This window comes from Peromyscus eremicus, unplaced genomic scaffold (assembly GCF_949786415.1).
Source record: "Peromyscus eremicus unplaced genomic scaffold, PerEre_H2_v1 PerEre#2#chrX_unloc_1, whole genome shotgun sequence".
NCBI classification, from domain to species: Eukaryota; Metazoa; Chordata; class Mammalia; order Rodentia; family Cricetidae; genus Peromyscus; species Peromyscus eremicus.
The window spans coordinates 8,196,898-8,209,797 of record NW_026734288.1 but is presented as its reverse complement, the minus strand read 5'-3'; the positions used below and the strand labels follow the sequence as shown (position 1 = coordinate 8,209,797).

Genomic DNA, 12,900 nt, shown 5'->3' with positions numbered 1-12,900 from the left:
GCTTGCTAAAACCATCGCAAAAATCTATTAAATCAAAAATTAAGCCTCAGCCTGTCCTGGCATTTCCCATTACCCGGAGCCAGACCTCTGGGGACTCATCCAAGGGAGCTGTCCAGAGCGCCCCCTCAGAGGGTTTGGAAGACCAAAATTAGGATGAGGAGGAGGAGGAGGAAGAGCTGTCATCAGAGGGTCCCCCACACCCCGCCACGTGAGACTTATCACAAATTAAATTTCTGCCTTATTGAAAAACTGAAATCCGCCTGTGCTCAGTGTGGTTCCATGGCTCCTTTTACAATAGCCTTGGTGGAAAACCAGAGCAAACATTGGTTGACCACTAATGACTGGTATTTCCTTGCCCTCGCAGCTCTTTCTGGGGTGACATTGTCCTCTGGAAAACAGAATTTACAGAAAATTGTCAAGAAGTTGCTCAAAAAAACATTGAACAGCCTCAAAAACTTCAACGCTAAAGAAACACCTCAGCAACTCCCCTTATGATACAAATGCAGCAATGCTAAATTCCCTCCTGGCCTCCTGGCCCAGATTCAAAACACTGGGGTCTGGGCCTGGAAACACCTGCCCCAAAAGGGTTCAGCTACCACCTCATTGGCAAAGATTCATCAGGGCTCTGATCATCCTTTTAGCGATTTTGTCTCTCGCTTAAATGATGCAGCTGAGAGACTGTTGAGACCTAGCGAAACGAAAGTACCTTCATTAAACACTTGGCCTTTGAAAAAGCAAACTCTTCCTGCCAGGAAGTCCTCCGACCTCATAAAAACAGAGGAGACCTGACTGAATATGTCAGACTCTGTTTGGGTGTTGGCACTGCCCATGCCGTGGTATTAGCAATTGGTGCCACTCTGAGGGATTCACAACAGCCTGGAGCCCACACCTGTTATTCCTGCAAACAACCCAGACATTTCGCTAGTGAACATCCCCAGAAAGGTAACAGCCCCACACCCAGCCAGCCCAGGAGGCAGCCTCTATGAGGCCCCTGCCTTCCACTCTCTGCCCCCGCTGGAACAAGGGCCATCACTGGGCTAGAGAATGCAGGTAACGAGGGTACTTATTTCGAAGTTTTGGCACAAGAAGAGGCCTGGCAACCAGAGAGTAAATGGCATTGGCAGATGAGGAAGGCTTCATTTTTGGGTGCTCACTCTCTGGATCTGCTATTGGACTGCTATTCATAGTCATGGAAGTATCCAGACTAAATGTGCTTACAAGTCTATGAACATCTCCTCTAGATTCCATTTGTGAAGGCAATGAGAATGGAAGTGAGTGCTGATTAGTCAGTTCTCTTCCATTCCAAGGATCACTAGGGCATGAGGTAACTACTGGTATTTTTGGGATTTGCCAAGGCAATCTTGAGTCCCCTGGGTGGCTGGAGGAGATAGGGTGTGGTTTGTCTCTGGATGGGCAATCGCCTGGTGTACAAAGCAGGGACCATCTCTGAGATCATGTTTCTGCTCCAATGGAGTAGGGTCAGTCTGGAGGAGGTGGTGGTGGAAGATCTCGAAGTGTGGCAGGTATAGGCAATGGTTTGTCTTTGTGAAGGTAGCCAGAACCAACCTTGGAAGTAGTTCCCAAGACTGAAGTGCTGGCAGGACTATATGCTTGCTGTTGTAGAAGTTCAAGTCTTGGTGGCACTGGAGGGAGGGAAGCTTGTGGGGCCATGGAGAATGGAGAGGAAGGCCTTTCCACCTTGGCACCTGCCAACTCCTTCATCATGAAGAGAGAGTCAGAAATGCCAACAGAAAGAAGGAAAGTCTGAGAAGGCCAGCAGCTTTCTGATTCTCATGATGTGAGGTAGGAGAACATTCAGCATTAACACCATTGCTGATCATCACAGAAAGACTAAATCCTGTTAATGGTGCCATAAAAGAGATATACTCTGCTCCCAGATGGTTACCAGAATGCCTGGTTAGAGCTGTAGATATACCTGATCTGCCCAGGAGAGACAGCCCCTCTCCTGAGGAACCTTCTTCTGTTTCAAATGCTGTCTCTCCAGAAAGCCTTCCGGGCTGTTGTCCTCACCCACAGCAACCCCCACCAGCCCTTTAGCTCTGTTATCACTCTGCTCCACCCTTTTATGAAAGGAGTGGTTGTTGATTTAGCTTGTGAAGTGTGTGGGTCACCAACTTCCGTTCCCTCTCCTTGGAGTTCCATTGGCTGAGCTCTAGCAAGCATGTCAGTTAGAATGGCACGTGAAAAACAAAAAGATGAGGAAACGATCTTTATTACTGATTAATATTGCTATGTTGGCTTTTCAGAGTTCCTGTGGGGGGGGGACAGTGGGAACTTTTACAGCAAACTGTGTTTGAGAACTTTCACATAGCACACAAGTCCCATAGTCAATCATGTTCTGGCCTGAGCAGGGACACTGCTTGTCACAAATCCAGTCTGACAGCAGGGGCCATGTTTCCAAGAGCAGTGCTGAAATTTCATCCAAAGAGTCAGAAAGGCTTGTTGGACCTGCTGGCCTTGGTGTCACAGGTAGTCATAGCCCTGTTGGGCAGGTAGCACAGCAAATAGGGCAGCACCAAAGAGAGGGCACCCATGAAGGACCAGCGGGTACAGCAGTTGGAGCAGGAGTAGGAGCAGGGATAGTCATCGCAGGAGCCCTCATCATCCTCACTGGTGCAATGGTAGAAGATGCCTTGTACTAGGCACATGCATGTGCCATAGACTCAAATCATCCTTGCTCAGCTGATTCTAACCTTCTGCTTACAATGATACTCTTTAAAAAATCCTGTAACACTGATGGCAGAGGAAGCCCACCGATCCCATCATATGTAGTGCACCTGCAGATAACTGGGTGGGGTCACTGTGTTGCCACTCAGGGCACTCAGGTTCCTTCCACCTAGACTAACCTATTATTTTTCAAATCAATTCCTAGATCTCTAGGAAGAGAAGCCACACTGAGACGACTACTTTGATGGGAGCCTGTTACTGCCATCACCTTAGCGGTCCTTTTGGGGGTTGGAGGAGCAGGAACAGGCACAGGGATTGCCCCTCTGGTCCTGTCCAACCAACATTACTCTGAGCTTCAATTTTCCATAGATGAGGATATTGCCCACCTTGAATGGGGAATTTCTGCCCTCGAGTCATCCCTTTCCTCCCTAGCTGAGGTAGTTTTACAGAACAGGAGAGGCCTGGATCTCCTCTTTCTACAACAGGGTGGCCTTTGTACTATGCTCAAAGAGAAATGTTGCTTCTTTACAGACCACACTGGGGTAGTCAGAGACAGTATGGCTAAGGTTAGAAATGGACTAAAAAAAGAGAAAAATAAAAGGAGAACAAGAGCTCGGGTGTTTCTAGAATTGGTTTTCCACCTCCCCTTGGCTAATAACTCTTCTTTCCTCCCTCCTAGGACCTGTTGTAGTCCTGGTCCTTGTCTTTGGGCCATGGGCACTTTCCCGGCTCACTCAGTTCATCTGAAGCCAAATAACAGACCTGTGGGCCAGGCAGATCCAGGTTCATTACCACTGTCTTGATATGCAGGACTCTAGGGTTGAAATTTCCCCTGACAAGAGATGTCCCACACAGACCACTTCACTTGGGGGAGGCTGCACCAGTTTGTGGAAAAAGGCTCGCTCAAGGCATGATTGGAGTGCAGCTGGGACTTCACAGGCTGGGGACCATGGTACCCCAAAATCCCGAGAGCCTGGATTATATGCCCTGTTGCATAGCAGTTGTGCAGTAGCAGCTTTGTGCTTACCCATTTCTGCTCCCTCAAAAAATTGCATAGGCCATTGATTCCTGCACTATGGGGACGCCTGTGGTGCTTGAGTCTGGAGAGACATTCCCTCTCGAACCTTTTTTCACAATCTCTAGAGGGACAGGGCCTCTGTAATCCTCCATGCAAAGCCTCTTTCAGAGCCCTCCTTATAGACCATTCGAACCTGGTTTATGTTGGCCCTTAGATTTATTACTAAGAAGGGGGAGATGTCAGGGACAAGGATAGAAATCTAGCTAATGGAAAAATACAGACCCCCCGATAAGACAGGGAACTAGAATATCTTGCGGTCAGGTTGCCTAGTGACAGGACATTGAGTCAGAGCCCTTGACCTTTTCACCCTGTAAACATCCTGCATAAAGATCCAACACAAGCATCCTATTAACTTGCCTACCCTATGCAGATAACAGCTTCCTGCTCCACCCAACCTGCAGGAACTATATAAACCCTCCTGGAGAAAAATAAAGTTGAACCTTGATCAGAATCCTGTCTTGGTGTATTCCTTTGTGTCTCCTGTCCCTATCATTCCATTCTTAGGGTGGTTGAGTTCCCGTTGAAGTCCTGCTGGCCGGGGCACATATTAACATGTATTAAATCATTAATCACAGAAAATCTATATATGATATTTTTTCATTTCTATCACTTTATCATTTACCTGTTTGGATAGGATAATTTGATCTAAATTGATAATGCAATTTCCAAGTGAACAGAAGGTTTAATAATGGCTAATAGTTTCATTTTATATTCTAACAATTATATTTACATTGTTGGTTACATTACTGTGCACCCCAGCCTGAGCACTGAGAGGCAGAGGGTGTTTCCCAATGTGTATGCTAATTAGAGGCCGAGTCCCTGAGTTAGAGGCACTTTCCACAAGTTTATGCTAATAAGGGGTGGAGCTTTCCTCAGAATGCTAATTAGAGGCCATTTCCACAGGTTTATGCTAATCAGGGATGGGAATTTCTGCAGTATGCTAATTAGAGGCCATTACTTCTTACAGGGAATCAAAGGCTGCTCTCAGTGACTGAAGTCCAAATCCAGGTAAAGTGTCAGCTCCTACAGGAGGGACTGTCAACACTCACAAGGAGGACTGAGTGTCAGTACCCATAAGAATGACTGAGTGTCAGCACCCATGGAAAAGACTGAGCACCCAGGAACCAAAGGAAAACTGAGGATCCAGAACCCACGGGAAGGACTGAGTGTCAGCACCAATGGGAAGGACTGAGACTCTAGCACCAATGTGACCCCAGTTCCCATGGGAATTACTGAGCCCCAGTACCCAGCCCAGAAAAGTGCAGGCAGATGAGCCACAGAAGACCCAGCACCATGGACTCATGAGCCCTGACTACTAAAAGTAGTGGTGGAACAGAGAAAGGCATCCTGGGAAAGGAAGTCAAACACATACTGATGTTGGACTGTTGTAGAGAGAGGCATGCTGGGAAATGACCTGAGGGGCATGATTGGAAATATAGTTTGTAATACACTAACAATACTGAGATGTTGTAGAGAAAGGCATGCTGGGAAATGACCTGAGGGGCATGATGGGAAATATAGTTTGTAATACACTAACAATACTGAGAAAGGCATCCTGGGAAACAAAGTCCAACACCTAGTGATGATGTAATGTGAACTGGAAGTTTCCTCCCAACTCCAGAACCATGACGGGAAATGTAGTTTCTAGAACAATGACGATGTAGAGAGAAAGGCACCATGGAAGATGAAGTCCAGAGCTGAGAGATACCTAACCCTTACCCTAACTTTGACCCTGACCCTGACCTTACCTCCTGACCCTGACTCTGACCCTAACACTATCCCTAACCCTAACCCAAAACCTAACTCTCACTTAACCCTAACCCTAAGAATAACCTTAACCCTTAAACCTAACCCTGACCACCTGACCCTGAACCCTGACCCTAACCCCATGACCCTGATCCCCTGACCCTAACTCCATGAACCTGACTCCCACCCTCACACTGCTGAGGGCACAACAAACCTGCAGAAAGTTCCGTCCACGTGCTGAGGCCCAGGATACATGCTGAGGGCCCTAGACACCTGATGAAGAATAGGGGAAACTCCTGAGGACACAGGACTCCTGGGAAATAGAGTCCAAATGTTAGAGTTCTGTGGAGAAAGTCATCCAGGGAAATGAAGTCCAAAGCATATTGATAGTATAAAGAAGGAACAGGAAGTTTCAGTCTCCCTCAACAGGCATAATGGGAAATGTAGTTTTTAATATACAATACACAGAAAGGGATCCTGGGAAATTAAGGTCAAAGCATATGATGGTATAAAGAGGAAACAGGAAGTTCCTTTCTGACCCAAGAGGCATGATGAGAAATGTAGTTTCTAGAGCCATTCTAATGTACTGAAAAGGAAACCTGGGAAATGGAGTCCAATCCATACTGATGGTGTCATCAAAGGCATCCTGGAAGAGGACGCAAGAGGTATGATGGGAAATGTAGTTTGTAGCACACTAGCAATGTAAAGAAAGGCATCCTGGGAAATGGAGGCCAAAAAGAAATGATGATATTAAGATAGGACAGGAAGTTTCCTCCTGACTTGAGATCCATGAGGGGAAATGTAGTTTCTAGAACATTGCAGATGTAGAGAGAAAGGTATCCTGGGAGATGAAGTCAAGATGGAGAGACACCTAACCCTGACCCTGATACTGATGGTAAATCCGGAACCTACCCAGACACTGCTGAGGATAAAAAACCTGCAGAAGGTCAGGTCTACCTGCTGAGGCCCTACACATGCTGAGAGCCCTGGACACCTGCTGAAGAAAAGGGGAAAATCCTGAGGACACAGGACACCTGGGAAATGGAGTCCAACATGTCATGGTGCTGTGGAGAAAGGCATCCTGGAAAATGAAGTCCATAATATAGTGATGCTGAAGAGAAAGGCATCTTGGGATATGAAGTCCACAATGTCATGGTGCTATGGAGAAAGGCATCATGGGAAATGTAGTCCAACTATAGTGATGCCATAGAATAAGATATCCTGGGAAATGAAGTACATATGTACTGATGCTGTAGAGAAAGGCATCAAGGGAAATGGAGTCTAAAATATAGTGACACAATACACAAAGGCATCCTGGGAATTAAAGCACAAAACTCTGATACAATAAGGAGAGGTATCCTGGAAAATAACCCCAGTAGCATGATGAGAAGTGTAGTTTATAATAGACATACAATAAAAAGAAAGTCATCCTGGGAAATGGAGTACAAAGCACACTCATGGTATAAACAGGGAATAGGAAGCTTGCTTTTGACACAAGAGGCATGATGGGAAACATTTTGGCATCGATAATACATAGAAAAGCATGCTGGGAAATGGGGTTCAACAGGTAGCGTTGCCAAAAGGAAAGGCATCCAGGGAAATGACGCGAGTGGCATGATGAGAAACGTAGTTTGGAATATAAGGCCAATATTGAGAAAAGCATCCTGGGAAATGGAGTCCAACATCGAGCAATGCTATAAGAAAAGAGATCCTAGGAAATTATCCAAAAGGCATGATGGGAAGTGCAGTTTCTAGAACCATTCTAATGTACTGAAAAGGAATCCTGGGAAATGGAGTCCAATCCATACTGATGGTATCATCAAAGGCATCCTGGAATAGGACATAAGAGGTATGATGGGAAATGTAGTTTGCAGCACACTGGCAATGTAGAGAAAGGCATCCTGGGAAATGGAGGCCAAAAAGAAATGATGATATAAAGATAGAACAGGAAGTTTCCACCCGACTTGAAATTCCATGTGGGGATATGTAGTTTCTAAAACATTGCAGATGTAGAGAGAAAGGCATCCTGGGAGATGAAATCAAGATGGAGAGAGAACTAACCCTGACCCTGATACTGACAGTAAACCTGGAACCTGATCCTGACCATATACCTGGAACCTGACTCTAACACTAATACTAACCCAATACCTAACCCTTACCCTAACCCTAACCCTGAGGAGCAAAGGACACACCTATCCCTAACCAATAACCCTAACCAATAATCATAGCTGTAACACTGTACTAACACTAACCCTAACCCTAATGCTAAATTTAACCACTAACCCTAAAACTAGCCCTAACCCTAACCACAAAATCTCTCTACCATAACCATAAAAACTCGTAATCCTTAACCCTAACCAGAACCCAATGACAGTAACCCCTGACCCTAACACTAACCCTTATACATAACATTAAACCTAACTCCCTAACCCTAACCCTAACAACCTGACCCTAACCCCCTGAACATGACCCTTGACCATGACCCATACCCACACACTTCTGAGGCAACACAAACCTGCAGAAGGTCAGGTTCACATGCTGAGGCCCAAACCTGCTGAGGGCCCTGGACACCTGCTGAAAAAAGGGGAAAATTCCTGGGGATACAGGACACCTGGGAAATGGAGTCCAAAATGTCATGGTGTTATGGAGAAAGGCATCCTGGAAAATGAAGTCCAGAGTAAAGTGATGCTATAGACAAAGGCATCCTGGGAAGTGAAGTCCAACACCTACTGTTGCACTCAAGTGTGAAGAGGAAGTGTCCTCCAAACTCAAGAGCAATGATGGGAAATGGAGTTTCTACTCCAATGCTGATATAGAGAAAAAGGCATCCTGGGAGATAAAGTCCAAAACATAGTGACAATATAGAGCAAGATATCCTGGAAAATGAAGTCCTGATCAAAGAGACACCTAAACCAAACCTAACCCTAACCAAAACCCTAAAAACACATATAATTTACTGTAGCTAGAGTTTTCCTGCCTGGCCCACAGTCAGGACAAATCTCTGTCACCTGCCAGTCCCACAGCTGCTCAGACCCTACCAAGTAAACACAAAGACTTATATTGCTTACAAACTGTATGGCCATGGCAGGCTTCTGGCTAACTGTTCTTATATCTTAAATTAATCCATTTCTATAAATCTATACCTTGCCACGTGACTCGTGGCTTACCGGCATCTTCAAATGCCACTTGTCATGGAGGCAGCTGGCAGTGTCTCCCTCCACCTTCCTGTTCTCTTAATTCTGCTCTTTGTTAGTCCCACCTATAATTCCTGCCTGGATACTGGCCAAACAGTGTTTTTTTATTGACCAATCAGAGCAATACTTTTGACATACAGACCATCACACAGCAATTTACCCTTACCCTAACATTAACCTAACCCAAACCCGAACCCTAACCCTAAATTTAATGACTAACTGTAATCACAAACTCCCTCAACCCAAATCCTGAAAACTCGTAACCCTAACCCTAACCAGAACCTACTGACCATAACTTGTGACTCTAACACTAACCCTGACCATTAACCCTAACCCTAAACCTAACCCCCTAACCCTAACAATAACCCTAAACCTAAGACCCTGACCCTGACCCCCTGACCCTGACCCCCATCATCACACTACTGAGGATAACAAACATTCAGAAAATCAAGTCACCTTCTGAGGCCCTACACCTGCTGAGAGCCCTGGACACCTGCTGAAGAAATAGGGAAACTCCTGAGGATATAGGACACCTGGGAAATGGAGTTCAAAATGTCATGGTGCTATGGAGAAAGGCATCCTGGGAAATGAAGTCCATCATAGTGATGGTATAGAGAAAGGCATCCTGGGAAATGAGGTCCATAATGTAGTAATGTTCTAGAGAAAGGCATTCAGGAAAACGAAGTCCAAATGTAGTGATGGTGTAGAGAAAGTCATCCTGGGAAATGAAATCCAAATGTAGTGATGGTAAAGAGAAAGTCATCTTGAGAAAGGAAGTCCTACATGTACTGATGCTGTAGAGAAAGACATCCTGGGAAACAAAGTCCAAAGCATTCTGATGCTCAAAAGAGGAAAAAGGAAGTTTCCTACCAACTCAAGAGCCAAGATGGGAAATGTAGTTTCTAGTACAGTGTCAATGTAGAGAGAAAGGCATCCTGGGAAATGAAGTTCAACATGAAGTTGCACTATTGAGAAAGGCATCCTGGGAATTGAAGTCAATAAAGTACTGATGGTATTCATAAAGAAATACTGGGAAATGGAGTCCAATCTGTAGTGATGCTGTAGAGATATGCATCCTAGAAAATAAAGTCCAAATGTACTGATGCTGTAGAGAAAGGCATCCTGGGAAATGAAGTCCAAAATGTAATGATGCTCTAGAGAAAGGAATCCTGGGAAATGAAATCACACATGTAGTGATGTTTTAGAGAAAAGCATCCTGGGAAATGAATTCCAGAATGTACTGATGCTATAGAGAATTGCAAACTGGGAAATGAAGTCCAAATGTAATGATGCTCTAGAGAAAGGCATTTTGGGAAATGAGGTCTATATGTAATGACCCTATAAAGAAAGGCAACCTGGGACATGAAGTCCAGAGTGTAATCATGCTATCGAGGAAAGCGTCCTCAGAAATGAAGTCCAGTATGTACTGATGCTATTCTTTTGCCATGATGTGTATGTAGCAGTGAGAGGACAACTTATATGTCTGGTATCTATTCATCCTATGTGAGTTCCAGAGATGAAAGCCAGGTAATCACTTGGTCGCCAGTTACCTCAATGGCACCTATTTGTATTTTGAAATTATTTATGTATGTGCTGGCATGTGAGTGTCCATATGCCACACCAGAAGTGTAGAAATAAGAGAAAGATTTGTAGGAGTGATATGGGCTCCTAGATTACGAACTCAGGACACTAGGCTTAGCAGCAACCTCCTTTACTCATAGAAACTACTCCCTGACATTGATTTGTTGTTTGGAGAAAGTGTTATGAAAAAATGTTTGGTTCTTAGAATAAACTAACTCATTACACATGCAAGAAAAAGAAAAAAGAGATATCAGTATATCATTTTTATTTACAAATAGTATTTATTAATCAATATTTCCTATTTTCCGTTATTTTTAAAAGAAGATGTTTTCAATCAGAAAAAAACAATAATTTCCTGTATTAATGTTTCGGCTAATCTTATTTCAGCATCAATGAGACAGCTCTATTAGAAATGTCTGTGTTGCACAAGGCTGTGACCTCATCTTGATCACCATATGAAGACAGACAAAAGTAGACCCCACAAAGTTGTCTTCTATTCTTCACATTTCTGTCATGGCCTAAAAACCCATAGTGACATTACACACACACACACACACACACACACACACACACACACACACACACACACAAACACACACACACACACACACCAGATTTTTTTAAGTAAATGTCACTGCTATTACATTATCTGGTACCTCTATAATACCCCTTAAAAAGCAATACTTCAAGACATTATGACAAATGGATAACTGTTGAGGATATGAAGATGCACAGAACTTCAAATAATATATACATATACATATACATATACATATACATAGTATATCAAGTTCTATTATAAAATATTCAGTTGATTACTGATAAACTTAAATTATTAAATGTCTTCCAGATAGATGAAAATGTTTCTTTGGATAGACACATAAGTATTTAATGTTTTTATACTCTCTATTAAGTATTCTAACATTAACATTGTTAAAATATTTTGAGAAAATTACAATTATTGGAAGTAAGTCATCCACCCCTTGACTTGTACTCAGGAGACTGACACATGAAGTTCATGAATTCATATAATAACCATGACTAAGAACTGACATTCAAGATATTCTCTCACATTCATTTGTTGATCTGAGAAACATTTGTGAACAAATGTTTGGTCCTCAGAATAAACTAAATAATTTTACATGCAATAAAAGGAAAAACAAAAGATATAGCAATATACCATTTTCACTTGCAAATAGGATTTATCATTCAATTTCTTCTACTTTGCTTTATCTTTCATTGAAAATATGTTTACAATCTGAAAAGGCAGTATTTTATTGATTTAATAATACAACTAATCTTATTTTAGCATCAATGAGACAGCTGTGTTGGAAATGCCTTTCTTGTGCAAGGCTGTAATGTTATCTTGATCACCATATGAAGTTGGACAAAAGTAGACCTCGCAAAGTAAATCTCACTGCTATTACATTATAATTCCCTTAGAAAACAATACTTTGGGATGAAGTGCCAAATGCATAACAGATTAGGACATGGAGATGCATGGGATAGAAGAAAATATTTCTTTGGATACATACATGAAGTATTTAATGATTTTTTATATTATCTATTAAGTACTTTAAAATTAACACCATTAAAATGTACTTGTAAGTAAATTGGTTGCAACAACTCTGGGTTTGGTCCCAGATTTTGGCACCAAAACGTGAGATTTACAACTCTGAGCAAAGGTGTCCTGAGTACCTGGGAGTCAGAAAACACTTTGAGCAGCTTAGGACAACTCTGACAGCTGGAACTGCAAAGAGACAGTTCAGCCCTGGAGGACAAGGTAACCTGGACACCTCAAGTAGTTCTGCCCTGAAGGTGTCCTAGACACCTGGAGCTGTTTAGCACTTCTCTGATGATTGTAACTGCAAGGAGATAGTTCTGTCCTGAATGGCAAGGTATCCCAGACACCTCAAGCTGCTCAAAACAACAACTCTGCCCTAAAGGTGTCTTGGACACCTGGAGCTTTTTAGCCCATGCCTGGAGGAAAGATTTTCTGATTTCTCAGGAAACTCAGGCCTGGAAATGCTTAAGCAGGGAAGGGTTTTCTGACTCTTCAGGAAAGTCAGGCTATACCTGGTGTGATGGGGGATGGTCTCCCTGCAGGATATAGCAATCCTGCTCCTCTCCTGAAGAGTCACTACAGCTGAGTTTGCTCAGCGCCCACTTAAGGGGGCTTCCTAGAAAATCCCTGTTTCTCTGGCCAAAGAAATTACAAAAATATAGCAATCTCCTCTGGCTCAGGAAAAAAGTGTTACTTTTCAGCTCTTTTGCTCTGTCTACTCAGGAAGGATCTTCCATTTAGTTCCCCCTTGCTCAAGCCATTGTGAGACATCTCAGCAAGGTTCTTTTGTTCAGTTTCCCCTTGCTCAATCCAACAAGGTTTTTCTGTGAACCAGTGAATGAAGGTCTTCACACCCAAAACAATTTTGAGAAAGTGATTTATTTGGGAATTAGGAGTCCAGGAGAGTATCTGCATCTACCAGGGTTGAGAGTACAACTCTCCATTGACCAGACAGGTCAGTTTATATAGGATGTTTTGGGGATGGAGTCAAACAATCGTTTTTTTTTTTTTTTTTTTTTTTTTTCTGCCCAGGGATTGGCTAGTTTTGT

The 12,900-nt window shown here is 43.4% G+C and overlaps 1 protein-coding gene across 1 annotated transcript in view; it reads right to left on the bottom strand.

Annotated features, from left to right (window-relative positions):
* Positions 1-266: 266 nt before the first annotated feature.
* LOC131900978 (zinc finger protein 120-like) overlaps positions 267-12,900 on the bottom strand; it is a 97,431-nt gene continuing 84,797 nt past the window's right edge. Inside the window, exon 8 of the mRNA XM_059252279.1 lies at positions 267-388. Within this exon, the coding sequence (XP_059108262.1) occupies positions 267-388 (122 nt within the window). The remainder of the gene's footprint in view (positions 389-12,900) is intronic.